The sequence below is a fragment of the Camelina sativa genome, chromosome 3 (assembly GCF_000633955.1).
Source record: "Camelina sativa cultivar DH55 chromosome 3, Cs, whole genome shotgun sequence".
Classification (NCBI taxonomy): domain Eukaryota; kingdom Viridiplantae; phylum Streptophyta; class Magnoliopsida; order Brassicales; family Brassicaceae; genus Camelina; species Camelina sativa.
In genome coordinates this window covers 22,503,459-22,530,070 of record NC_025687.1, presented here as the reverse complement: position 1 = coordinate 22,530,070, position 26,612 = coordinate 22,503,459, and the positions used below count along the sequence as shown (strand labels likewise).

The 26,612-nt window shown below is 38.2% G+C and overlaps 1 protein-coding gene, 1 long non-coding RNA gene and 1 pseudogene across 3 annotated transcripts; 2 read left to right on the top strand and 1 right to left on the bottom strand.

Moving 5' to 3' along the window:
- On the bottom strand, positions 3,711-5,203 carry LOC104777736. Of its 2 annotated transcripts, none has more exons than XR_766325.2 (2): positions 4,971-5,203; positions 3,711-4,441 (listed from the first exon to the last, which is right to left on the bottom strand). It is a non-coding gene; the product is annotated as an uncharacterized LOC104777736 (long non-coding RNA). The 2 variants fall into 2 exon arrangements; XR_766326.2 differs by having other exon boundaries at positions 3,711-4,408.
- On the top strand, positions 5,250-6,993 carry LOC104777737 (shikimate O-hydroxycinnamoyltransferase-like). Its single transcript, XM_010502044.2, has 2 exons — positions 5,250-5,846; positions 5,921-6,993. The coding sequence occupies exons 1-2, from the start codon at positions 5,316-5,318 to the stop codon at positions 6,806-6,808; spliced, it is 1,419 nt and encodes a 472-aa protein (XP_010500346.1). The 5' UTR covers positions 5,250-5,315; the 3' UTR covers positions 6,809-6,993.
- LOC104779208 lies at positions 13,257-15,695 on the top strand (annotated as a pseudogene).

Below are 26,612 nucleotides of genomic sequence, written 5' to 3'. Positions count from 1 at the left end.
GCGCCTCCGTCCAAATTCGTACCACTGTAGGATCCTGCATATTCCACTCGAGCCTTCTTATGAAACAGGTTAAGGGCCATCAGGTCTTCTTCCGCCTCACAACGCTGGTAGTATTGTTCCATGAAGTCTCTAGTTCTCTTTTGAGTGACTTTGCCTCCTCTAGCAGCTGCGATGAAATCCTGTGGATAATGTGTCAAAGCCTCCTTCTCCTTACCCTTTGCGTACTTAGTGAAAATGTAGCAAAGTCTTTCAGCCATCAACTTTGTGTCCTCAAAAATGCTCGGTGTGGAAATATCCTCTGATTCAGTGATGATGAATTCCTCGTTTGCATTGGATGGTCCTACACCCAGAATCTCACCATCCGGTGAAATGGTTTGAAGAGTGTTAGTGTGTGAGTCCGGTCCATCAGGATTCTGGTAATCATGATGATCACGATGATCATAGTCCCCCGGATCATAACCATCATCGCCTCCATCGTCCTCATCATTCGCCTCATTTACAAAGAACAGAGGACACTCTTTGGCATCATGTGAAAGGGAACCACACTTCGAGCAGAAATTGCGCAGTCGTTCGTTTTTAAACATCAGGATGGTGTTTAAATCGTTACCTCCAAATTGAAAGTTTCTCTGGAACCGTAGTGGAGTATTGATATCCCAGTTCACAAAAATTCTCACAAACTCAACCAAGTTAGAGTTTTCATCAAAGTCAACATTTGCAACATGACCCAGTTGATTCCCTATGTAATTAACCATGGCGGTATTTAGAAATTGTATTAGTATTCCTCGTACCTTGATCCAAAATGGAATGATCTTTGTTTCCGCCTCAGAGATATTAGGGTACCAACGGTGAACCGTAAGCATCCAGTCGTTAAATGCCCAAGGACCACGGCGGAGGACTAAGTTTAGTGCCTCCTCTGTCTTGAAAATAAAGAGAGCTTTACCATGGCCCAAAATCCTCCCCCGACACGCATCAGCGAAGCCCCAAATCTTTGGCATTTGGCGAACAATCGCCCTCAGGTTTTGTTTTTTTCGGGTTCACAGCGCAGACGATTAACGAGAAACGATTCTCATTAATTGCTCTCCCACACAACTCAGGTGGCAGGATAATTCGGGCATCGGTGATACCCAATTCGAGATTTTGCAAGGACTTCTGTATGTTATCACTCATTTTAGGAGACACAGATCGTGTTTGAGTAATAGGGACAAGGTTGGTTGTTTGAATTGCGAAGACCAAAGACTGGATTCCACCATATTTATATATGATTGTCAACGACGGTTTTCTTTGACAGTTATCCCTCGACAAAATCGGGGATAAATAACTGCTAACAGTTAAATGTCGCAGAGAACAAGCGTCAGAATCCAAACCGTAACCGGTAGAAATGTCGGAAAAACACTCCCATATTGAAAAATAGAAAGATTATGTCGTCGGTGGTTAAGAAATCGGAAATCGCCTTCGCGATCGCCATTAGAGAGAAAAGAAGCCATCCTCTTCCATTGCAGGCATGCAAGACTAACATGGGAACTGGCTAATATTCCGATAGAGATTCTTTTGGATACGACTCACGACTGTGAATCCATTCTTACTGCTTTTTTAGACATGGATTATACAGATGATGTCAATGCAACAACTCAGTTCCTACCTCTGTGGTTACTATGGCATTTTTGGAAATCAAGGAACAAGTTTATTTTTGAAGGTATTACTGATCAACCAAGGATACTAGTTCAGAGAGCTCAAAATGATGTTCAGGATTTGCTTCTTAACAACACGCAAAACACATCATCATCCACAAACCGATTGCATGAGGAAATCAAATGGAGAAGACCTTTGGATACTCTATATAAGTGCAACTATGATGCGGCCTTCAATCAACAATCAAACCAAGCCACCGAAGGCTGGATTATAAGAAATGGAGATGGCATATCAAAAGGATGGGGATCCATAAGGCTAGGAACAACAACAACTCCTCTAGAAGCAGAAGAAAAAGCTCTATTTTCAGCTATGCAACATACATGGATCAAAGGTTTCACATTTGTTTGGTTTGAAGGAGACGACTGTCAATTACTTTATAAGATACTTAACAGTCAACATTCAGAGATCTCAATTGACGGGATTATTCAGGACATTAGACTATGGGCATCATAATTCAATACTCTTGTTTTTAGTTTTACCAAAAGAGATGGTAATCATGTTGCACATCTTCTTGCAAAAAATGGGTGTCTGCATTGTAATCTCTATTTTGACTGTTTCCATCCTCCTATTTGGTTTTACAAACAATTGTATTTGGACTACCAGAATTCATCAATATAATTTCTTTTCGACGAAAAATAAATAAATAATATTTTAATTAGAAAATGTGAGAATCCATATTGAGAAACCCATGAACAGCATTCAACAATGACACATGACAACTTTTAAGTAGACAAATTTTATTATAGTAAACAAACCCATAAAATCTTAACTAAATAGTTTATTTGTTGTTTTTTTTTTTTTTGTATTTTATAGATCATAAAATAAAATTACCTATCTAACAAGTTCCATTATGCATAATTTTAAATTATAGATTCATATTATTTTAAATTAATATTAGTTCATATAATTAAAAATATTAGTATGATTAAATAAATTCTGAGATTTGGAAAAAAAAAATAATATTGTGAAACAAATTATAAGATTTAAAAAAATGAAAAATATATCTATTTTGATATTATAAAAATCTTGTAATATGATATATGAAATAAAAAATATACCTAATTATTAAAATTAAATATATTTATAAGTAATTTAATAAGTTTAAAATATATTCATAGAAATTTTTATTATTGAAAATATAATTTAAAACATAACAAAATAAAGACTCAAATAAAATTCTATAAAAATAATAATATTATACTAGTGAGAAATCTAATGAGTTTTTCACCAATGGACACATAAAATTGAAAAAAAATTCTCAAAATTTTCTTCACAATATTATATTAGTGTTTGAGTCTCTCACCAATGCATATACTCTAAGGGGGTGTATTGAAATAATGATTTTGGAGGATTTGATGGGATTTAGAAAATTTGGAATTTTGATAGATTTTAGGGGAGTTGATATGATTTATGGTAAAATTCTTTCAAATCACACCTAAAAACATGAGATTTGTATTTCTGTATTTTTAACTAAACAAATCCTCCAGAATCCCTAAAATTTATTAAAATCCAAATCCACAAACTGTTTTGAATAATAGTGGATTTTAAAGTAGATTTTTAAATCATCAGTTGAATAACAATGGATTTCATGAGACTTTTTAAAATCCATGATTGAATAACATAGGATTTGTAACTTTTACACAAATCACCAAATCAAAGCTTATACAATTGTCTTTGTCATGGTATGTTTCTATTTCTGTTTGTATGAATTAGTGTTTAGTTAAGGTTTAGAGTATTGGGTATTTGATTCTGGAAATTAGGGTTCTTCTAAATCCTAATTTATTTATGTGATAGGCATGATTAAATTTAGGATTAATGAAATTATCCATGATTGAAGATGAGTTTAGGTATATATTGTTTGTTTCCACCGGTCTTGTCCATTGTTTGAGAGTAGGAGATTGGTCTCATCACCCTCACTTTAAACCTCGTTTGTGTAGTCTTTGTTTAAATGTGTAGTCTTTGTTCAAATGCAGATCCGTATGAGCCAATTATATAATAATGCTCGTTTGATCTGATCCACGTTTTGGAGCAAAAGGGCTTATTATATTATTTTATTTGCAGAGTTGGTTGTGTTCAATTATCAGTTGTTTGAATCTGGGAAATGTATAGATAAAGATCGTTTCTTGTTGTGCATCTTGTCTGTTTCCTTTGTTATTCTGATCACTTTTCAAAAGCTTTTCCTTTGTTATTACTCCTTTGAGATCACCAAACCTGTAATTATTGGAATGAAGTCATAAGTGAATCGATATAGAGATTAATTAGCAAAAGTTCTATGCTTTTTGTAGCAGTTCTTGTTTCTCTAGTTAACTGGATCCAGAACTAACCAACCCTCGCAAACTGCTAGTGATCCATGAGTTTATATTGTTCACATCTGATTTGGGTTCTAGACTTTGAATGCTCATGTTATACTCTCTATGTTTTTAGTCAAAGCCAGTAAGTAATAGTATTACCAATCTTGAGTTACTAAATAAATGGGCTTTTGAAGGCGAAAAGATCATCCATGGGAAACCTTCTGGGATAGACAACACCGTCACTGCATACGGTTTGTTCTAACTGTACAACTCCAAATCCTCGGATCTCTGCTCAGGCGAGATAACTCGGTGACAGTCCAACATGCCACTGAGAGTCGGGCGGAACACAAAAGCTCTGGTCTCTGATGTGTCACAGAGAGCGGTGAGACATCCCGATGCGATGAACTCGGTGTTCAACGCAGTGGGTTCTATAAGTAAAGAGTTCGCTGCGATCATTCAATCTAAAGACGAGACCTCAGTTACAGAGAAAGAAGAGAGTATAAAAGAACTCATGGAGATGAACCAAGGTCTGCTCCAGTCAATGGGGGTTAGCCACAGCTCGATCGAGACTGTGATCAAAACCACGGTCAAGCACAAGCTTGTCTCTAAAGTAATTATGTTTTACTTAAAATATTTTATTTTTGAAAAATATTTTTTTCAAAATTAAGAACTCCAATAAAAAGCTTCATCATTGGAGGAGCAAAATTTTAATTACTCTTTCACAAGTTCTTATTTTAAAAAAGTACAAAATATAATCTTAAAAAATTTAAAAACCTCAAAATAGCATTCTCACCATTGGAGAAGCTCTAAGACCATTTACAGTGGTGTTACTCACCCAGTTACTCATACAAAAAATTTTTATTAAAAAATAATAAAATAATATAAAAGAGAGAGAAGCAGGAAGAACGATTCTCAAATTCCTTACAGAAAAAACGTTACTTAAAATAATCCTACATCTGTCAATTCTATATATATATTTTTTTTGAGTACCTGGAAGAGTTCTCGAGTTGTAAATGCCCTAATATAATTGTCGGCAAGAAGATGGAGATGGAAAGATGAGAAAAAGGGAGAGACATCAAGACAGCTAGATGAAAGACATAATTGCATTGCCCGCAAGAAAAATAAAAATATAAATAATAAATAATGAAGTAAGTATATCCAAAAGAACCATGTGGCTTACGAAAATTCCTTACTTTTTTATATGGCTAGAATTTTGCCAACGGTCTTCTGAATATACTCTTTCTCTGACCTTATATGCATCACAATTTTGTTCCACCCACTTTTTGTTGTTGTTGTTCCAACGGTCTTCTGAGTATACTCTATCTCTGACCTTATATGCATCATAATTTTGTTATTCCACCCACTTACTATACATATATATACCTCCCTTCTCACTCAATCTCGGATCAAAGTCATAGCATAAAACTTTTTTTTGCTTGTAACAATCCCTACGCAACTATGAAAATAAACATCCGAGATTCCACCATTATCCGACCTGCCGCCGAGACCCCAGTCACTAATCTTTGGAACTCCAACGTTGACCTCATCATCCCTAGATTCCACACCCCTAGTGTCTATTTCTACCGACCCACCGGCGTCTCCAATTTCTTTGACCCTCAGGTCCTCAAGGACGCTCTTTCCAAGGCCCTCGTCCCCTTTTACCCCATAGCTGGTCGTTTGAAGAGAGACAATGATGGTCGTATCGAGATCGATTGCAACGGCGCCGGTGTTCTCTTCGTCGTCGCCGATACTCCCTCTGTCATCGACGATCTTGGAGACTTCGCTCCTTCCCTCACTCTCCGCCAGCTTATTCCCGATGTTGATTACTCCGCCGGCGTCCACACTTTCCCGCTCCTCGTCTTGCAGGTTAATAATCGATGCCTTGTGTTTTCGGTTTCTACTTTTGTCTTTCTTTTAATCCTTGTTCCTTGATGAAGTAGGTGACCTTCTTTAGATGTGGGGGAGCTTCCCTTGGGGTTGGCTTGCAACACCACGTGGCTGATGGTTCCTCTGCTCTCCATTTTATCAATACATGGTCTGATATGGCCCGTGGACTTGACCTTACCGTTCCACCATTCATTGATCGAACTCTCCTCCGGGCTAGGGACCCGCCTCAGCCTGCTTTTGATCATGTTGAATATCAGCCTTCCCCCACTATGAAGATCCCGTCCTCCAAGCCAGACCCTGATGATACCACCGTCTCTATTTTCAAAATATCACATGACCTGCTTTGTGCTCTCAAGGCTAAATCCAAGCAGGATGGGAACACTATGAGCTACAGCTCATACGAGGTCTTGGCTGGCCACGTGTGGAGATCAGTGTGCAAAGCGCGCGGACTTCAAGACGACCAAGAGACCAAGTTTTACATTGCAATTGATGGAAGATCCAGACTTCGGCCGCAGCTGCCCCCTGGTTACCTTGGCAATGTAATATTCACTGCGACACCATTGACCGTTGCAGGGGATCTTCTATCAAAGCCAACATGGTATGCTGCAGGGATGATTCATGATGCTATAGTTCGCATGAACGATAACTATTTGTGGTCTGCTCTTGACTACTTAGAGTTGCAGCCTGATCTGTCATCACTGGTCCGCGGTGCACATACCTACAAATGCCCAAATTTAGGAATCACGAGCTGGACCAAATTACCCATATATGATGCAGACTTTGGTTGGGGTCGTCCCATATATATGGGACCTGGCGCAATTGCATATGAGGGTTTGTCTTTTGTGCTACCAAGTCCTACAAATGATGGCAGCTTATCCTTGGCCATTGCCCTCCAATCTGAACACATGAAACTGTTTCAGAAGTTTTTCTACGACATATGAGAAGAGATTAGCCGCTGAAGAAAAAACCCTCGTTTTTCCCCTACTAGGGATACTCCTCGCTGAGCTAAATTGGCCATTTTGCTTCTTGTCGCAATTCATTATCTTGTGTTGTAGAGGGGGGTACCACATGCTTATGGTCTGTAACATCTGGACTATGTCATATTGGAACTTTGCTTTATCTTCAACCCCGAAAAATCTGCAAACTGCTCAAAAATCTTTAAAATTTCCTCAATGGAGCTTTTTTCCCTTCTGTGAATACCAAAAGGTCATCTGCAAAACACAAGCGTGTTAATTGAAGATTTTTACAGCACGGAAAACACAAGCTGCTTCTGAACATCTGAAAGTTACCAAAATCTCTGTCTGCTCAATCGATATACCTCTTGATAATTTTCTGGCTTAAGCAAGAAAGTCCGGAAAAAACCGTTCAGTCCCGAAAGTACAGATGCCTGTTTTGGCACAAGAGATTGAAAGTGAACAAGTTATCTAATTTATGTATCAAACTAAAAAACATACTAACCATCAACGCTCCATAAATAAGCCAAAGTATTGAAACGGGACGAGAGAGCTCTTGGTTTCTCTAGACGTACGTGCTGCATCGCATCGTAACGTTGTCGCCACCCCAACAGCCGCCATTACACTGCAGATGATTCTTATCTCCAATTATGGCTATTAACTGTTTTGTTTTCTTGCAAAGTACACTAATAACAGTGAGCATGTCGTTCACGTAATTTTCTCTTTGTTTTGACGTCTATTACAAATTTCTATAATCATAAGACCTGTGGCAAAACATCGTCTAAATAAATAAAAATGTTGTATCAGAATATAGAAATAAACTATTTAAAGTCATCAATTTACGATAAACAAACAAAATTTGGTTCTTCCTCCTTCACAAACTAAACATAACATATAATGACATAGAGACATACATAGCTTTTCAAATGTGGGACTTGAGTGAAGAGTTAATGAGATAATGTCCCAGAAATTTACACACAAAACGAAAAAAAAAACGTATAACACACTTTGATTAATCATCATTATAAGATGAGATGGGGATTGAATATCTATCTGATCAATAGGGGTTCCTATGAGGAGTCTGAGGAGCAGAACGAGGAGGGTTTAAAAGAGGTTGAAGTGCCTTCACCACGATGCTCATGTTTGATCTGAAATTTGCCTCATATTGCACATAGGGTGCAGCCACCGCAGCAAGCTGATCATTATATCGTACCAAATGTCAAATAAAATCAGACTCATGAAATGGTTCAATCGTCATGCATGTAGATGAACACGGACAGCAAAAAGTTTTGCAAGAAAAAGGTAACATGAGAACTGTGGTTTCGCTAGTTTGGTTCTAATGTTAGCACTCAGATAAACTAGCTAGTCTTCAAAGTTGAAACTTCTACGCTCTTATAAAACAATGAGAGGAAAGCAATTTTGAGATTAATACCTTGGCAACAGCTTTGGGAGGGTACTCTCCGAGTAGTCTTGCATCAACGCATTGCTTCACTTTATCTTCACTTAGTTTAGGGGTTACCTGAGACAACACACAATATCTTTAACAATAATTCATTTCTAGGGAACATTTAGAGTCGCAGTAATCTATATGGAGAAAATTCTTGCTTCTTCCAGCGTCTTAAGTTGTTTTGACATCTTAAGTTTGGCCTAAGGAGGGCTTATTATCTAAGTTTCTTTGAGGTTTTGACCCCATTTTTGTCATTTTTTAACAGACTAAATGAGTTTATTACGAATTTGGTCTTATTAAAAGCCTCTCTTATCGATTCAGCAAGCCAGAATAAGAAGCAGAGAAGAATGCACTAAACATTACCCATGTCACTAGACTTTGTTGTCCACGCGGTAAGGTATAATCTACTGGTTTACGACCCGTCAGAAGCTCCAGCAGAACAACACCAAAACTGTACACATCGCTCTTGGAGCTCAACGTTCCTGTCATTGCATATCTGAAATACAGAGCAAAAATATTCAAGCTTTAGATTCTTCAGTGAGAAGAGATGCAATAGTACGTACGGATAAGAAAAGAAGTGGTAAGAAAAAAGAAATCCATGTGAATGAATAAACTCTACTAATTTACTATAGTCAAATACGTCACTGCATCCTATCTTATAATATGAAATGGTTTTCTCTAACTTTCTCTGCTAGTGCGACACGTGGCATTCTATTGTGACACATTTCTTTTTTACTAATTTAAAACTAAATATTTTTTAATCTATTTTATTTTATTTTTATCTTATACTGTGTATAGTTTGCTTAAAAGTTTTCTTTTTCACGTTGTTACAAAAATATGTTTCTATCAACTTTTAATTTTAACATATAATAAGATTTTTTCTAATTTTCTCTACCAGTGCGACACTTGTCGCTCTATATTTGTGACAAATATCTTTCTCACTAATTTAAAATTAAATATTTTTTAATCTAATTCATGTTTTTTTAACTTATATTGTGTATAGTTTGTTTAAAAGTTTTTTTTCACATTGTTACAAAAAACAATTTCTACCAACTTTTAGTTTTAACATATAATATATTTCCTAATGAAAGCATATACCATGTAACCTAAAAATAAAACTACTAATCAAACCAATTAAAACAAAAAATGTTTTAATACTTTTAAAGTAAAAACTGAAACCAAATTAATTTATGATAGACTAATTTAAAAATACAGAATATGTTCTAATATATTTTAAAAATTACATTGTATTCAATAATCACATATATTGTATTAAAGACAAACTCAAATAAAATTATTGTATTGACTATTCTATAAGTTACTGGTAGACTATTTGTAAAATGTATGTACTAAAAAAAATAACATAATGGTATCATAATATAATTTCTTAATCACCCCATGAAATAATAGAAAACAATAGTTTCCAAAATTAATTTAAAGGTAATTATACTATTTATTTTTAAATGATTAGAAAATAGAGATAATATATCGAATCTAAAAAACATTTAATTTGACACACTTTTTCATGAATTTTATTCATAATTTAATGCGAGATATAGTATAAGATATTTCATAAAGTTTTGTAACATGAGCCATATTTTAATATGCATTATTCCAAAAATTATATTAAGGGTGATTACGAGATTAGAGAGTAAACACTAGAGCATATGGTAAATCGGGAATACACTTATTAATTATTAAAAATCATTGGTATATCCTCTGAGTAAAACATATTGCCTAGATTCACAATCTCATTAGTATGAGAGAAAATTCAGGTTTCAGAAGCTTAGTTTATTGATTGGTCGGAGAGTTCATTTCTTTGATAATTAAAAGAACATAATGAATAAGAATATAGTCAAGGACCGAGAAATAACCCATCATCATAGGAGTATAACATATTTTCAGCATTCATATAGAGTTTCTAATTCACTAGAAATTTGTTAGGAGGCTAATTGAAGAAAATCAAACAATAGCAACATATTGTGGAGTTAAAAAGAAAATCAAATATTAAGATTGAGTTAAAAGAATATATATATATATATATATATATATATATATTTGTAAAAGCAAAAAGATCAATATTATCAATTGTTTTTCTTTACGATTGAGACTAAAACATAATTTTTATTTATTTATATTCATGGTTACTGAGTTTCAGAATAATTTTTTGATTATAGAGATCTAGCGAACCATCATATAAGTTTTAATGGCATCCATAAATTAAAGCTTTAGAAAAGATGTAGGGAAAGATGAGATTTATCTGGTAATATTTGCAAACTATTTTCATTTTGAATGTCTAATATATGGTCTCTACACAAACTTCATGTGTGGTAAGACTATTTCCAATATATATTCTATTTTTTACTCTAAAATAGAGCATAGTTTTTTTTCAATGTATCGCTCTATTTTTGAGTCTAAAATAGAGTTAGTGTAAAAAATAAAATTGAATATAAAGTAATCCTACCATTTACTCTAGATTATAGTAAGATATAGAGTAGAGTTGGAGTAAATGTTACTCTATAATAGAGTATTGACTTTAAAATAGAGTGGGGTTGGAGATGCTCTAAGAACCTAACAATTTATCACAAAATAATAAAATCCGAAACAACAGAACTTTGAGGGTTTTAATTACTTTAATCAAAAATATTTCTGATATGTTTTGTTTATTTTATTTTACGTCAAAACTTTAAGAACCGTATATATATATATATATATATATAAAGGAACACATAATAAACATTTTAAAAACAAAATTTTCATAAAATGTCTATTTCAAAAATATATTTCAAAATTTAATATCCCCTATATATCAAAAGATAAACATTTTTAAAGAAAAACTGATGTGTCGTCGCCAGAGAGCTTTGTGCCTAATGTATTACTTGCCCTTAATATTCTATAATATACATAAAACTTCCATTACTATTCAACTTATTTATAAACACAATATTTTGTTCCTATAAATTCTAAAATTGGTAAATATTATTAAAATATTAATAAATATTATCCCCTACATGTTTTCAAAATTATTTTCAAAACCTATGTATTATAATATAATAAAAAATTATAACATGAGATGAAAAAATATATAGTTAGATCATATTTTCAAAATATAAATAATACTATTATTTCTTATTGTTTAAATTTTTTTGACCAAAAAAAACTTGAAATTAAGTTTGAATAGTAGATATTGGTAAATCTTTAAAAAACAATTTGACGGCATCTTAAATTTATTTTAAACTAGAAAATATTTAAACTTACGCAAATCCTAATTTTAAGTTTTCCATATAATAAATTTCTGATATATAAGACTAACGTATATTAAAGATTTTTTCATTTCAAAATTAACATATTAAAAAAAAATTAATCTTATTATATTTTAATATTATTTCTTAAAGATTTTGAGGGACGGATTTTTATAGATAAAGAAATATTATACCCCTTATGGAGTAAGGCTACCGGGACGGGTTTAACCCGCTTAAGAGTTTAGGTCATTCGTTTCGAGAAGTTTTAATCTTTTTGATGGCTTTTATCCGTTTCATAATTTACAAGTTTTATAAAATTCTGATTAATCACTAATTTGGTAAATGTTATATTTGGGTATGTTGTTTTGTGAATCTTAATTCTATGCTGAAACCTTTATTATTTCAAAAATCACAAACTGGATGAAACTTGAACGGTAAATGATTTAACAAATAATTATATATATAAATGTAATTCTACATGTACATAATATATTACAAACCTTACAGTAAATATAGTTTTTGGAATCAATCACATGCGGGTCTGTACGCAGTATATTATAATTAACAAAAAAAAGTTAAATATATCTCGCCCTATGCGCGAGTCTATTTCTAGTGTACAATTATGATATTGTTGACTATAATACTACCGTAATGTACAGGATAATAGAGATATGACGCAAGCTATCAACAAAAGTACGTTTCTGATACATATGGCGAAATGTTTGGTATTACAAGAATATGACACGAGCTGTATATACCAAACATTTTTCCATATGTATCAGAAACGTATATAATACAGCTTGTGTCATATATCTCTATAATACAGCTTGTGTCATATATCTCTACATGTACTACAAGAATATATGTCATTTCAGCTGTATTATATGACATATGTAGAGATATAGTACATCTAGAGATATAGGACACAAGCTGTATTACAAGAATATGACACAAGCTGTATATACCAAACATTTCGCCATATGTATCAGAAACGTACTTTTGTTGATAGCTTGCGTCATATTCTTGTATTATAGATATATATGACACAAGCTGTATTATAGAAACGTACATGTAGAGATATATGACACAAGCTGTATTATAGAAACGATAGCGATTACAAGAATATTGACACATATGTCATATATCTCTACATGTACTACAAGAATATTGTGCATTAATATCATTAGATGATAGCTATTAACATAGTTATGCTATAGTTGAAGTTTGGCTCGTACTTTTGTAGAAATGGTTGGATAGATGTATATATATAATTCATCGCATGCAATAATCGGAAGCTTAATCATACAAACAAAACAATACCTCTTTGTAGATAGCTTGCATATGTTATATCTCTCTAATTTACCCTAAGTGCTTTTGCAACTTACCAGAAATAGAACGAATAATTTCAAATTAGTGCTCCTCTAATTTTGATTAAACTAAACATTTAATTTCATAGTCGGCAAGAAGAGGGAGATGGAAAGAAGAAAAACGGCGACATTCAAGAATCAAGATAGTTAGATGGAAAAGGGAGACATAACTGCATTGGCGGCAAAAAAGGTATTGAAGTCTGTGTATCCAAAAGAACCATGTGGCCTTTCTTATATGGCTAGAGATTTGCCAACGGTCTTCTGAATATTCTCTTTCTTTGATCTTAACTGCATCATAATATGTTCCACCCACTTACTATATATATACCTCCATTGTCACACAATTTTTCGGATCAAAGTCATCAAAACATAAACTTCTTTTGCGTTTGATCTTGTAACTAAGAAAATTAACATCCGAGATTCCACCATTATCCGGCCTGCCGCCGAGACCCCAGTCACTAATCTTTGGAACTCCCACGTTGACCTCATCATCGCTAAGTACCACAGCCCCACTGTCTACTTCTTTGACCCTCAGGTCCTCAAAGACGCTCTTTCCAAGGCCCTCGTCCCCTTTTACCCCATGGCTGGTCGCTTGAAGAAAGACGATGATGGTCGTATCGAGATCGATTGCAATGGCGCCGGTGTTCTCTTTGTCGTCGCTGATACTCCCTCTGCAATCGACAATCTTGGGGACTTCGCTCCTTCCCTCACCCTCTGCCTGCTTATTCCCAATGTCGATTACTCCGTCGGCGTCCAAACTTTACCGCTCCTCGTCTTGCAGGTTAAAAATTGATGCCTTGTGTTCTAGGTTTCTAACATTGTCTTTCTTTAATTTAGTTTTGCTTGATCCTATGTTCCTTGATGAAGTAGGTGACCTTCTTTAAATGTGGGGGAGCTTCCCTTGGGGTTGGCTTGCAACACCATGTGGCTGATGGTTCCTCTCCTCTACATTTTATCAGTACATGGTCTGACATGGCCCGTGGTCTTGACCTTACCATTCCACCCTTCATTGATCGGACCCTCCTCCACGCTAGAGACCCGCCTCAGCCTGCTTTTCATCATGTTAAATATAATCCTTCCCCCACTATGAGGATCCCTTCGTCCTCCAAACCAGGCCCTCATGATACTATAGAGAGATCTAGAAGATCACAATATTAATAACAATATATTTATTATTTATTATTTATATATTTATGTATTTGCAATCATTATAGTTTAGGAAAGTCTCGTACTATATAATTCTATGTAAACTAAAGCTTATGATTATGAGAGTCAATATATTATTTCTTAAACACTAAGATGTTCTCTTCTCATCACATCTCTATCATGGTATCAGAGCAGATTATGCTTGAGTTTAGATCTAACAATCAAAATCTTTAACCCATACCTTTCCTAAGCTATTGAGCTTCTCCATCTGTTTGATTTTCTTTTTATCCCTACTTTCTCAAAAAACAAAAAAAAAAAACAAAAAAAAAACATCATCCGACTTCGTCTTCTACGGGACAAGCTTATCTCACCTCATGATATCACCAACACGAGATCTTCCATCTTCATCACTGGAGATGCTGATGGTGATACGATCTCTCCAAGATTCGGCCAAGTGACAGCCGAGCCGCCTTCCAACGAAGAAAAGCTCTGCCCCCTCTCGACTCTCCTCCATATGTGTGCCTTTTTGCATCTTTCTGCATGCCATCTTAGTTGATCTGGTCAAGTCACCATTACTTCTTTAAGCTATATGCTTCTCAACGACTTAATTATGTTGTTCCTGATCCAACTTTGATCATAAGTTTCTAAGTCGTTCACGACTTCCTCTAAGCTATTTGCTTCCTCTTGCCTTCCAAGGCTTTTACGGTATATCCGTCTAATAACATGGTTTAAGCGAGTGCTTCTTCAATCATACCAATTACATTGTTATCTATGGTCAATCTCAAGCCATCACTTCGGCTTCCCTCCATGACACCTTGAGCTTGAAGGAGCGTATAGAGAGATCTAGAAGATCACAATATTAATAATAATGTATACTATATTTATTATTTATATATTTATGTACTTGCAATCATTATAGTTTAGGAAAATCTTGTACTATATAATTCTATGTAACCTAAAGCTTATGATTATGAGAGTCAATATATTATTTCCTAAACACTAAGATGTTCTCTTCTCATCACATCTCTATCACATACCACTGTCTCTATTTTCAAAATATCACGTGAGCTTCTTCTTTCTCTCAAGGAAAAATCCAAGCAGGATGGGAACACTGTGAGCTACAGCCCATACGAGGCCTTGGCTGGCCACGTGTAGAGAGCAGTGGGCAAAGCGCGCGGACTGCCAGACGACCAAGAGACCAAGCTGTACATTGCAATTGAGGGAAGGTCCAGACTTCGCCCGCAGCTACCCCCTGGTTACTTTGGCAATGTGGTATTCACTGTGACACCACTGACTGTTGCTGGGGATCTTCTTTCAAAGCCAACATGGTATGCTGGAAGGATGATTCATAACGTTATAGTTCTCATGGATGATGTGTATTTGAGGTCTGCTCTTGACTACCTGGAGATGCAACCTGATCTGTCAGCACTGGTCCGCGGTGCACATACCTACAAATGCCCAAATTTGGGAATCACAAGCTGGGCCAAATTACCCATCTGTGATGCAGACTTTGGTTGGGGTCGTCCCCTATTTATGGGACCTGGCGCAATTGCATTTGAGGGTTTGTCTTTTTTGCTACCAAGTCCTACAGATGATGCGGCAGCTTATCCTTGGCCATTTCCCTCCAATCTGAACACATGAAACTGTTTGAGAAGTTTTTGTACGAGATATGAGAGAGAATTATATAATTTAATGTTAGACGGACTAAATCCAAGCAGGATGGGAACACTGTAAGTTTGATCTAATTATGTTATAGAATTATATAATTTAATATGTTTGTTGAGTCATTAGGTGTGTATGAAGAAACGTGAAGAGGTGTTTATGTAAGAGTCGTGACTTTTCGACTAAGACACAATCATTGGTAACGTCACGTACGGTTATGACCGTAAGACTTGTATATAAGTCTGTTGTTGTAAAACAGGAAGATAGCAAGCTTCAGTTTAATAAAACTTTCTATTATGTTCTTATTCCTTCCAACAGTCGCTTACTCTGTTTCTTCTTCTTTTCGACTAAGACCTATGGACAGTTAAATGTTTATACGCTTTGCTGCCTGTTTTGCCACAAGAGATTGAAAGCGAACAAGTTATCTAATTTAAGTAACAAACTTACCATCAAAGCATCAACGCTCCATAAATAAGCCAAAATATTGAAACAGAAAAGAGGGCTCTTGGTTTCTCTACGCATTGCATCATAACGTTGTCGCCCCAACACTCTCGCTATTACTTGCAAAGTAGACTAATAACAGTGACCATGTTGCTCACTTTTCTTTTTGTTTTGACGTGTATTGCAAATTCCTATAATAATTCTAAGAGTTGTGGTAAAACATCATCTAAAAAAATTGTGATATCAGATTTTACATATAAATTGAGTTCCCTCTATCATGTAGCAGGTTGGGGACAAGGTTATCTCCCCAAGGGAGGAAGGTGGAATCTCTCCATAGTGGAGGAGGTATGACGTATGGTTCTCACCATAAGGGAGGAGAGCGGAGCCGAGATTCTCTCTATGATTGGTCATACACAATTGTGATAATACATCATTGATTAGTATACTATATAATATATTTTTTCTTAAAAATATTTTTTGATCCAATAATTTTAGTGATTAAAAAAGCTATGCAAAAGTGAAAGTAAAAAAACATATAGTAGTTGGCTTAATGTGCTCATATAGATATTTTCTAGGTGGTGGTTAAGAATATATTTGTAATATACAATATACTTAGGTGTAAAAAACATTTTTAATGGTAACATACATAAGATTTTTGTAAATGGATATAAATTACTATATTATATAGCAAAAAGAAAAATTTAATATATTTTTGTTAATTTAATTTTATTTACAAAATTTTAAACCCGCACGTCGGACGGATCCTTATCCAATATCTTATAATTCAGAACAGAGGAAGTATTGTGTAAATTAAACGTTACATTTATCATAACATTCAATATCAACAACTAACTAAGTCATGATGGATCTACTGGTTGAAAGTTTCATGATATGATTTAAATTAATCATTGGTCATTATTATTTTCACTTCAGATAAGGATATCTTGTAACGCCCCCGAACTGTCCCTATGGCAGGACAAAACGCGGACCAGTCCGGAAGACGTCACGAAGAGTACAACTGCCTGCGATCCGGCCGAGGTTCCACCAACAAATTAGGTTTCTCAGCCAGTTCACTGGCCGATGCCTACCCATTACGTACGTTCCTTAGGCTTTTCTACCCTTGGGATGCACGCGACGTTGTGCTGGCCCGGACTAGGCCATGTACCATTTCCACTTGTCCGAATATATATATGAAAATATCCCGATTTATTACTTAAGTATAATGTTTACAATTCAAAACAAAAATACTCAAGTAAAACAGTTGGATCCATTTTGAAGAAAACATGTCAAAGGAAAACATAGGATTTGTTTTACAAAATACAGCATAAAACATCCTATCCGGTTTCCTAGCTGTCCAAATCTACCCACTTAGTCTTCCCTGCAAGACAAAAACATTATTGGAGAGGAATGATTAATCAAAGATTACGTTATGAGTTGGGTAACCCTCTAACATGCAATCTCCCCACCCAACTACCCCCAAAAAACAAAAAACAAACACGCAATGCGGAAGCGTTAACAAGCAGGCAAAAAATCATGCAAACAAGACTAGAAATGACCAAGACACTTGACACTTCTAGACACATAGCCACCTTAGATAATCAGAACAAAACACCTGAATCTCAATGGGTAAGAGTACTAGCGATGTATCAAGACAACTTGTACAACACTAGACTTTTGATAATATCATTATTTTACCCATTTTAGCTATAGTTTTAGTATGCATTTAGGAAGAGTTTAGTATGATATCAAGGCTTTAATGTCTATTATCAAGTATTTTAGGTTTCAAGAAGGTTTTACAGGTTTTATAGCAAAAATGACCAAAAGACAAGGAAAATACGTTTAAGGACAGATTCAGAGCTTTATAGTAAGGGAAACTTTTGAAGAACGTCTACAACTCACATTTCGACGTAATTGGTGTCTATGCAAAGCTGAGAGAGTCATATTTCACTTCGAAGTAGAATCAAGTCAATCCGTTCACTCACCAGGAAGTTATGCCCGATTTACCGAGACATGTTATAAACCGACGTAAGGAGAACCATTCAGCTAATGGGCTTTTATTGAAGGTCTGACCAGCGACCACCACGGCGGCCCAGTCCAAGTATTCACCACGTTCTAGAACATTCCTACACCGCCTCTTGCCATGCACTTAACAAGAGAAGACGTTTCTACCCTTACAAAACCCTAAACCTAGACAAAACCCTATAAATAATCTTCTAAGCCCAAGGGTTTGAAGTGTGACAAAAAAGTACCAGAGTGTGCATTCATTGGAGGAGCCAAGAGACACGACCAGAGGAGCAGCCGACGTCCAGACCCTTCTCTCTCGTCCCTCTCTTTGAAGCTTTGAGATCAACCAACTCTTTCTATTCTATTTGCTTTGTTCTTTGTTTCTAAAGGAAGAAGATCCTTACAACTTTGTTTGACAATCATTGAAGTAATATTTAAATCCCTTTTCTCTATTTATTCTTTTATGTTTATGAATTATTTAAATCTTGCTTTGATGATTCCCTTAAACATGTAGAGTAGTTTTCTAGTTGGGTTTAAAGGGATAATCAAAGGGGGAGATGATCTTAGTTTATGTGGTAATTTTTAGGGTTTGTTAGATTAATGCTTTAAGTTAATTCTAAGTCTTTGCTTAATGCTTTAAGTTAGCCTCAATGGTGCAGTAAGTGTGTGTGCTTTGCCAAAAGCTTGCATGTGTGCTTGACCTTTCTTAGATGTGTGAGGAGTCATAGGAAGCACATACCCCTTACCTATGGAATCTCATGGATTAGAATCGAACATGTTTGAAATGCTTTGATCTATGCGTCGTTGCCTGCGACAGTTGAGTAACGGAGTATAGTGATCTTAGACGGTTAGCTTGTGAACTATAAGTTAACGGTTCATTCGTGTTTCGTAGTCCGAGTTTTAGATAAACAAATTAATCCTAAACTTTCCTAGATAGATAGATCATCAAACCCCTGCGATTCCCCTTGATGCCCAACGCTTGTTTTATTTATTTTACTTGCATTTTTACTTACGTTTATTGCTTACTACGACTGTGACAACCAAAACCCCATTTTTATTGAGTCCTAGCCTTACATCTCTTCCGACGGATTCTCTAACGAACAACTCTCTCTCTGTGGGATCGATCCTTAAATACTACAACCGATTAGCTGTGCACTTGCAGCAGTTGTGTGGTCTTTTAAGGTAAAAGATTTGAAGTGATAAAAACCACGCACATCAAGCTTTTTGGCGCTGTTGCCGGGGAGAGATTGTTGTTTACAAGAGTCTAGGAACTAGAGTAACGTCTAGGACACCTTACTTTTAATTTTTCTTTTTGTTTTTCATTGTTTCATGAGACCTTGAGTATGAACCTCGACGCTCTCCTAGGAGATTTTGAGAATTTTACTATTGCTGAGCTCATGTCACATTATCGAGCCACGGACGGAGACCCATCCGGTCCGCAAGCTCACTCGCTGCACGGTTCACACATTGGCCACTCTCGACCATCCGTTGTACCATTACTTAGGCGACCTTGTCGCAGTTCTTTCACTCGACCACCTCAAGGCCGAGCACCTATGGGACCAGCTTACTGCCCACTAACCACTCTTACACGCCGTACCACACGAACATGCCATGCTTTGAAACGGCCAATCACTTCAAGGAGCTCTTACAATGAAGACAAGCTCATGAAGATGATGGATGAACTTATATCAAGTCAAGAGGAGGCTGATAAAGTTCTTAATGCAAAATTGGATAAGATGAGCATTGAGTTTGGAGCTAAACTCGAGATTATCACCAAGAACGTTACACGCTTGGAGGAACAAATCAATGCTGTCATCAATCAAGTTTTAAATCACATGGAGTATATTGATGATGATAGGACGAAGATTATCAATATGGGTTATACCATTGACACCATCGAGAGCCGCTTAGAATGGAAGGTTGAAGCCTTACAAACCTTATTCAACAACCTAGATGAACGCAACAACTGGAGTTACGATCAAGTCTTTCAACCTACTGATGTTGAAGAAGAATATGGAGCCTCACTTGAGTATCCAACCGATCCTAACAAGTCCAAGGAGTGGACTAGAGGCGAATATTATCAAATCGATGGAGGAGATGCTTATTTTTGAAGAAAATGCTAAGGAGAACCAATATGAAGATTTGCCAAGAGAGAATGATGAGTCCTATGATCCATCATCTACTAAAGAAGATGGAGAAGAAGAGCTCAAAGAATTCTACTGTTGCATGACATATCAGATCCCTAGTGAAGAAGTTCCCAAAAACTACAATTTTTGACGATTTCAACACCAAGAGGAAGCTTTCTACCGAGGTAACCCTAGAACTCGACCATCTCCAGCACCATTTGAAGTTTATGAAGACTGGGAACCTGTCCCAAGTCACCGTCCAAGTCGTTTTCAAAGACCCTATCCAAGGAGAGTCAAAACCAATTTAAACCGCTCATACCGAGATCCTTTCCGACTTCCACACCAAGTCTACCAAGACAACTATCACGAGTCTACACAGCAAAAAGCTGAAGAAGAAATGATGCTGAACTTTATAAGTCGGATGACAGACTCTCTAGATGAGACTATGAAGATGCTACATGGAAATCTTGACAAAATCCAATCTGATCTTTCGGGAAGAATGGATGATATTGCTGTTGAAGTTAAAAGAATAGAGGAGGAAAGTTATAAAACTGCTGAAGCCATTGAGAGGAAGCTCCATTGTCTTGAAGAAGAACAGAATCAACATTCAAAGGAGATAAGAGAAAATGCTAAGGAGATTAGCGATTGCAACATGAAGATTAACACTTTGGAGAGCCATTGCTATAACAATTCCAAAGCCATTCTTAACACGACCCTCGACCTATGCAACCATATGGAGGAGTATGAAGAAAGAGCTAAGAAAACCGAAATCAAAATGGAAGAAATTGGTAATCGATTTGATACCTTGGGAGACACTCTATCTAAAGAGTTCACTAGACTTCTTGTCCCATTACTCCAGTCTAACATTGGAGCTAAGCGAGTTATCATTGAGTAGAGAATCAAGTCTCTTGAAGAGAATCAAGAGAGCTCATGTTTGTGTGTTGCTGGACACACCTGAAACGACCTAACCCGTTTTTTTTTTAATTAATAAATAATAATAATAAATACACTACAGCTATTGGTCCCATACCCACTAGCCACCTAACCTCAAACACAACCAACATCAGAAATAACAGATACCAATATCCAATAAATAATCCAATAAATGATAACCAATAACCAACATTAATTCCAAATCATAAACTAATGATCCAAACAGCATAAACCAGAGAACCAGCAATCCTAAACAACATTCTAGGACTTAACTCTAGCAAACTAACAAAAGCCAGACAACCAAGCGAACCACTAGAACATCCTCCTCTTCATTGCCTTGATTCCACGATCACACTTTGCTTTTACCTGCACCACAAACACAAATTGCAATGCATGAGTGTTTTATAAACACTCAGTAAGGCAATCCTCCCATCTACTGGGCTATACACACAAACAATAGAGATACTCTAACCATCAAACAACAATCAACAAATAAACCAGGCTCTGCATCGATCGACAAAAAGCTTGCATCGACCGACACCATCAGGGACCAACATCGACCAACACAAGGTATGCATCGATCGACACAAGGTTTACTTGCATCGACCGATGCTTCCACTTGCATCGATCGACGCATGTTCGACATCACGTGGAAACCCTAATCACATCGACCGACGCCTCCACATGGCATCAACCAATCCTCCTAGGTCAATCCGCGCCGTCCTCGCACTAGCATCGACCGACGCACATAGTGCATCGACCGATGCACATGCCAAGCATCGTTTACCCCGAAGCTTCTTGCCGGATCTTTGTTCCTGCAACCACAAGAATCAAACCCAAGCCACAAGAAAGCTTCCTAACGCCTCAAACAACATTCTAACAAGCCTAACAACACAGAAACAAACAGATCAGAGTAATCTCCAGCTTAGATAAGGCATGGCCATGCACTTACCTTTGCCACACAAGATTCTGAACCACCAACAAGCAAAACAACGCTCCTAGGAAGCTCCTAAAACGATCTCAGCTACAGATCTCTATAGGAACAGCCTCAAATCTCCCAAAAACCTCAAGAACTCTCAAGAACCTCTTCTCTCTTCTCTTTTCTCTCAAAAATGGCTAAAGTCGTCTAATGAGACAAAAGAATGACTTAAGGGTGTTTCCCCTTTTCTCTTTGCCCAAAACGCAGCGTTTAACTTAAGTCAAAACGCAGGAAATTGACCTGCATCGACCGATGCTCCTCCAGCATCGATCGAAGCACATCCCAAACCGGGATTCCGGTTTGCGGATGTTATAATTCTCCCCAACCAATTTAGATTCGTCCTCGAATCTTGAACAACACTCAGTCAAGTACCCCCGTGCTACCGTCTCCACGGCCCACACTCCTCCGACCGACATACGAAAAGTCACCTCTAGGCGATAGACTCACGCTCCAGGCATCATTTGCTCTCGACGTTTGGACTCTCCTTTTTACTCACAGGCCTAAACCTTGAGTTTTCTATTGGCTCCTCATCAGACCGAAGCATGCATGCCATAATATTGGCTCCTCATCGGGCCTAAGTCCGCATGCCATAATATATATAAGGGATTCCAACACTCGTCTCTTGGGTTACCACCCTACAACGCGCCCCCGGAGCGTCATCCGAAGTCGATATACCAATCATACTCTCAGGCCACAAAGTCTTAGAATATGACGGTAATAGGAGGACCAAAGTCCCCCAAGTGTCGCGAGCAAACAATTCTGAACACGTCTGAGACCTATCCCTATCCAGGTTTCCTTCCCGTGGCTCGCGTAAGATAACACAATGTCCTACCAACCACATATTCCCTCACTGGAATACCTCATGACCACACAAGGATCATCTCACTGCCCCACGGGCCGCCACAAAAGCCAAACAAATGTCCTAAACAGGATCGCCACCAAGGCTAAACAAATGTCCTAAACAGGACCGCCACGAAGGCCAAACAAATGTCCTAAACAGGACCGCCACCAATGCCACTCGTCCCGAAGGACCTTCACAAATACCATCTGTCCCGAAGGACCGTCACAAAGACCATTTGTCCCGAAGGACCGTCACAAAGACCTTCTGTCCTGAAGGACCGCCTAAACAGGCACTCTGGCTAAACAGTCCGCCACAAAGGCCACACAATTGGCTAAACAGCCCGCCACAAAGGCCACACAATGGCTAAACAGCCCGCCACAAAGGCCACACACGGCTAAACTGCCAGCCACAAAGGGCACACAATGGCTAAACAGCCCGCCACAAAGGCCACACACGACTAAACAGCCCGCCACAAAGGCTTCCCTCCACTAAAAATGGACAAATTCTAATTCACATAAAACTTTCCATTTTTCGACTTTCCACTTCTGGAAACTTTCCACTTATAAAAACTTATATTTCAGGAAACTTTCCTCAAACCACCGCCTCACGGGAATTCTGTACCCCGAGCACCGCAAGCGACCAAGTAAACAAGAGAGTTGGGCTGGAATACTCCATTCCCGCTCCAGCCATGGACTACAACTGGGACCAGGCCAGATAAGTTCAAGTCACGACCTGCTTTTCGAACCACTTCTTGAACCTTGCCTTCATCCTCGCCTCTGGCTCCCAAGTCTGCTCCTCAACACCATCACAGTCCCAAAGCACTGTCATCAAAGGAATCTTCTTCTTCCGAAGTTCCTTGATCCTCCTCTTGAGAACCCTCACTGGTCTTGCCTCCAAAGTCATGTTAGGCTGAAGATCCTCAGGAATCTTTAGCCAAAAACTGATCGTCCTCACGGAGACACTTCCGCAACATAGACACATGGAAAACCTTATGGAATGCTCGCATAACCTTAGGTAACTCCAGTCTATATGCCACTGGTCCAACTCGCTCAAACACTCTGAACAGACCCATATACCTCAGACTCAACTTAGTCTCAGTCAATGACATGTTCGGACCCCGCAACATGGCTATCTTGAGGTACACTCTATCTCTCCTCCTCCTATCGACATAACTTCTCGGCCAATCCTGAGCTTCCTTCATGTTCAGCTTGAGAACCCGAATCTTCTCCGAGGTCTCCTGAACAAAATCTGCCCCGTACATGCTCCTCTCCCCCACCTGAGTCCAGCATAACGATGTACGACACAGCCTCCCATACAAAGCTTTATAAGGTGTCATCCTGATACTCGCCTGGTAACTGTTGTTGTAAGCAAACTCTACCAAGCTCAAATGATCTGCCCAATGGCCATCCCAATCCAACACACACATCCTCAGCAAATCCTCCAACGTCTGCATCGTCCTCTCTGACTGTCCGTCTGTCTGGGGATGATAAGTTGTACTCATATGCACCTTAGTGCCCATCTCTGCCTAAAATGACCTCCAGAACACCGAAGTGAACTTAGAATCCCTATTAGACACAATACTCGCTGTCACCCCATGCAACCTGACTATCTCCTTCACATACTTCTTAGCCAAGACCGCTGCTCCATCAGTCTTCTTAATGGCCAGAAAATGTGCCGACTTAGTCAACCGGTCCACAATGACCCAAATAGCATCAAACGTCCTGGACACTGGCAAACCCACCACGAAGTCCATAGTAATCATATCCCACTTCCACTCTGGAATGGGAAGACTCTTCAGCAAACCAGCTGGTACATGATGCTCAACCTTCACTAGCTGACACACATCGCACCTCGCAACCCAACTACCCATGTCCTTCTTCATCCCGACCTAGTGATAGTATCTCTTGAGATCTCGGTACATCTTAGTCGCTCCTGAATGAATGGAGAACATGCTAGCATGAGCCTCTCTCAGAATATCCTGCCTATACTCCTCATCCTTGGGCACACAGATCCGCCCATGCACCAAAATAATACCATTAGCCGAAANACTCAACTTAGTCTCAGTCAATGACATGTTCGGACCCCGCAACATGGCTATCTTGAGGTACACTCTATCTCTCCTCCTCCTATCGACATAACTTCTCGNGTCAAGTACCCCCGTGCTACCGTCTCCACGGCCCACACTCCTCCGACCGACATACGAAAAGTCACCTCTAGGCGATAGACTCACGCTCCAGGCATCATTTGCTCTCGACGTTTGGACTCTCCTTTTTACTCACAGGCCTAAACCTTGAGTTTTCTATTGGCTCCTCATCAGACCGAAGCATGCATGCCATAATATTGGCTCCTCATCGGGCCTAAGTCCGCATGCCATAATATATATAAGGGATTCCAACACTCGTCTCTTGGGTTACCACCCTACAACGCGCCCCCGGAGCGTCATCCGAAGTCGATATACCAATCATACTCTCAGGCCACAAAGTCTTAGAATATGACGGTAATAGGAGGACCAAAGTCCCCCAAGTGTCGCGAGCAAACAATTCTGAACACGTCTGAGACCTATCCCTATCCAGGTTTCCTTCCCGTGGCTCGCGTAAGATAACACAATGTCCTACCAACCACATATTCCCTCACTGGAATACCTCATGACCACACAAGGATCATCTCACTGCCCCACGGGCCGCCACAAAAGCCAAACAAATGTCCTAAACAGGATCGCCACCAAGGCTAAACAAATGTCCTAAACAGGACCGCCACGAAGGCCAAACAAATGTCCTAAACAGGACCGCCACCAATGCCACTCGTCCCGAAGGACCTTCACAAATACCATCTGTCCCGAAGGACCGTCACAAAGACCATTTGTCCCGAAGGACCGTCACAAAGACCTTCTGTCCTGAAGGACCGCCTAAACAGGCACTCTGGCTAAACAGTCCGCCACAAAGGCCACACAATTGGCTAAACAGCCCGCCACAAAGGCTTCCCTCCACTAAAAATGGACAAATTCTAATTCACATAAAACTTTCCATTTTTCGACTTTCCACTTCTGGAAACTTTCCACTTATAAAAACTTATATTTCAGGAAACTTTCCTCAAACCACCGCCTCACGGGAATTCTGTACCCCGAGCACCGCAAGCGACCAAGTAAACAAGAGAGTTGGGCTGGAATACTCCATTCCCGCTCCAGCCATGGACTACAACTGGGACCAGGCCAGATAAGTTCAAGTCACGACCTGCTTTTCGAACCACTTCTTGAACCTTGCCTTCATCCTCGCCTCTGGCTCCCAAGTCTGCTCCTCAACACCATCACAGTCCCAAAGGACTGTCATCAAAGGAATCTTCTTCTTCCGAAGTTCCTTGATCCTCCTCTTGAGAACCCTCACTGGTCTTGCCTCCAAAGTCATGTTAGGCTGAAGATCCTCAGGAATCTTTAGCCAAAAACTGATCGTCCTCACGGAGACACTTCCGCAACATAGACACATGGAAAACCTTATGGAATGCTCGCATAACCTTAGGTAACTCCAGTCTATATGCCACTGGTCCAACTCGCTCAAACACTCTGAACAGACCCATATACCTCAGACTCAACTTAGTCTCAGTCAATGAC

Excerpts from the sequence above, each read along its gene's own strand:
- LOC104777737 (XM_010502044.2), top strand. The coding sequence starts at position 5,316 with ATGCATCATAATTTTGTTATTCCACCCACTTACTATACATATATATAC. Across the intron at positions 5,847-5,920 it reads TCCCGCTCCTCGTCTTGCAG|GTGACCTTCTTTAGATGTGG; the intron begins GTTAATAATCGA and ends TTGATGAAGTAG.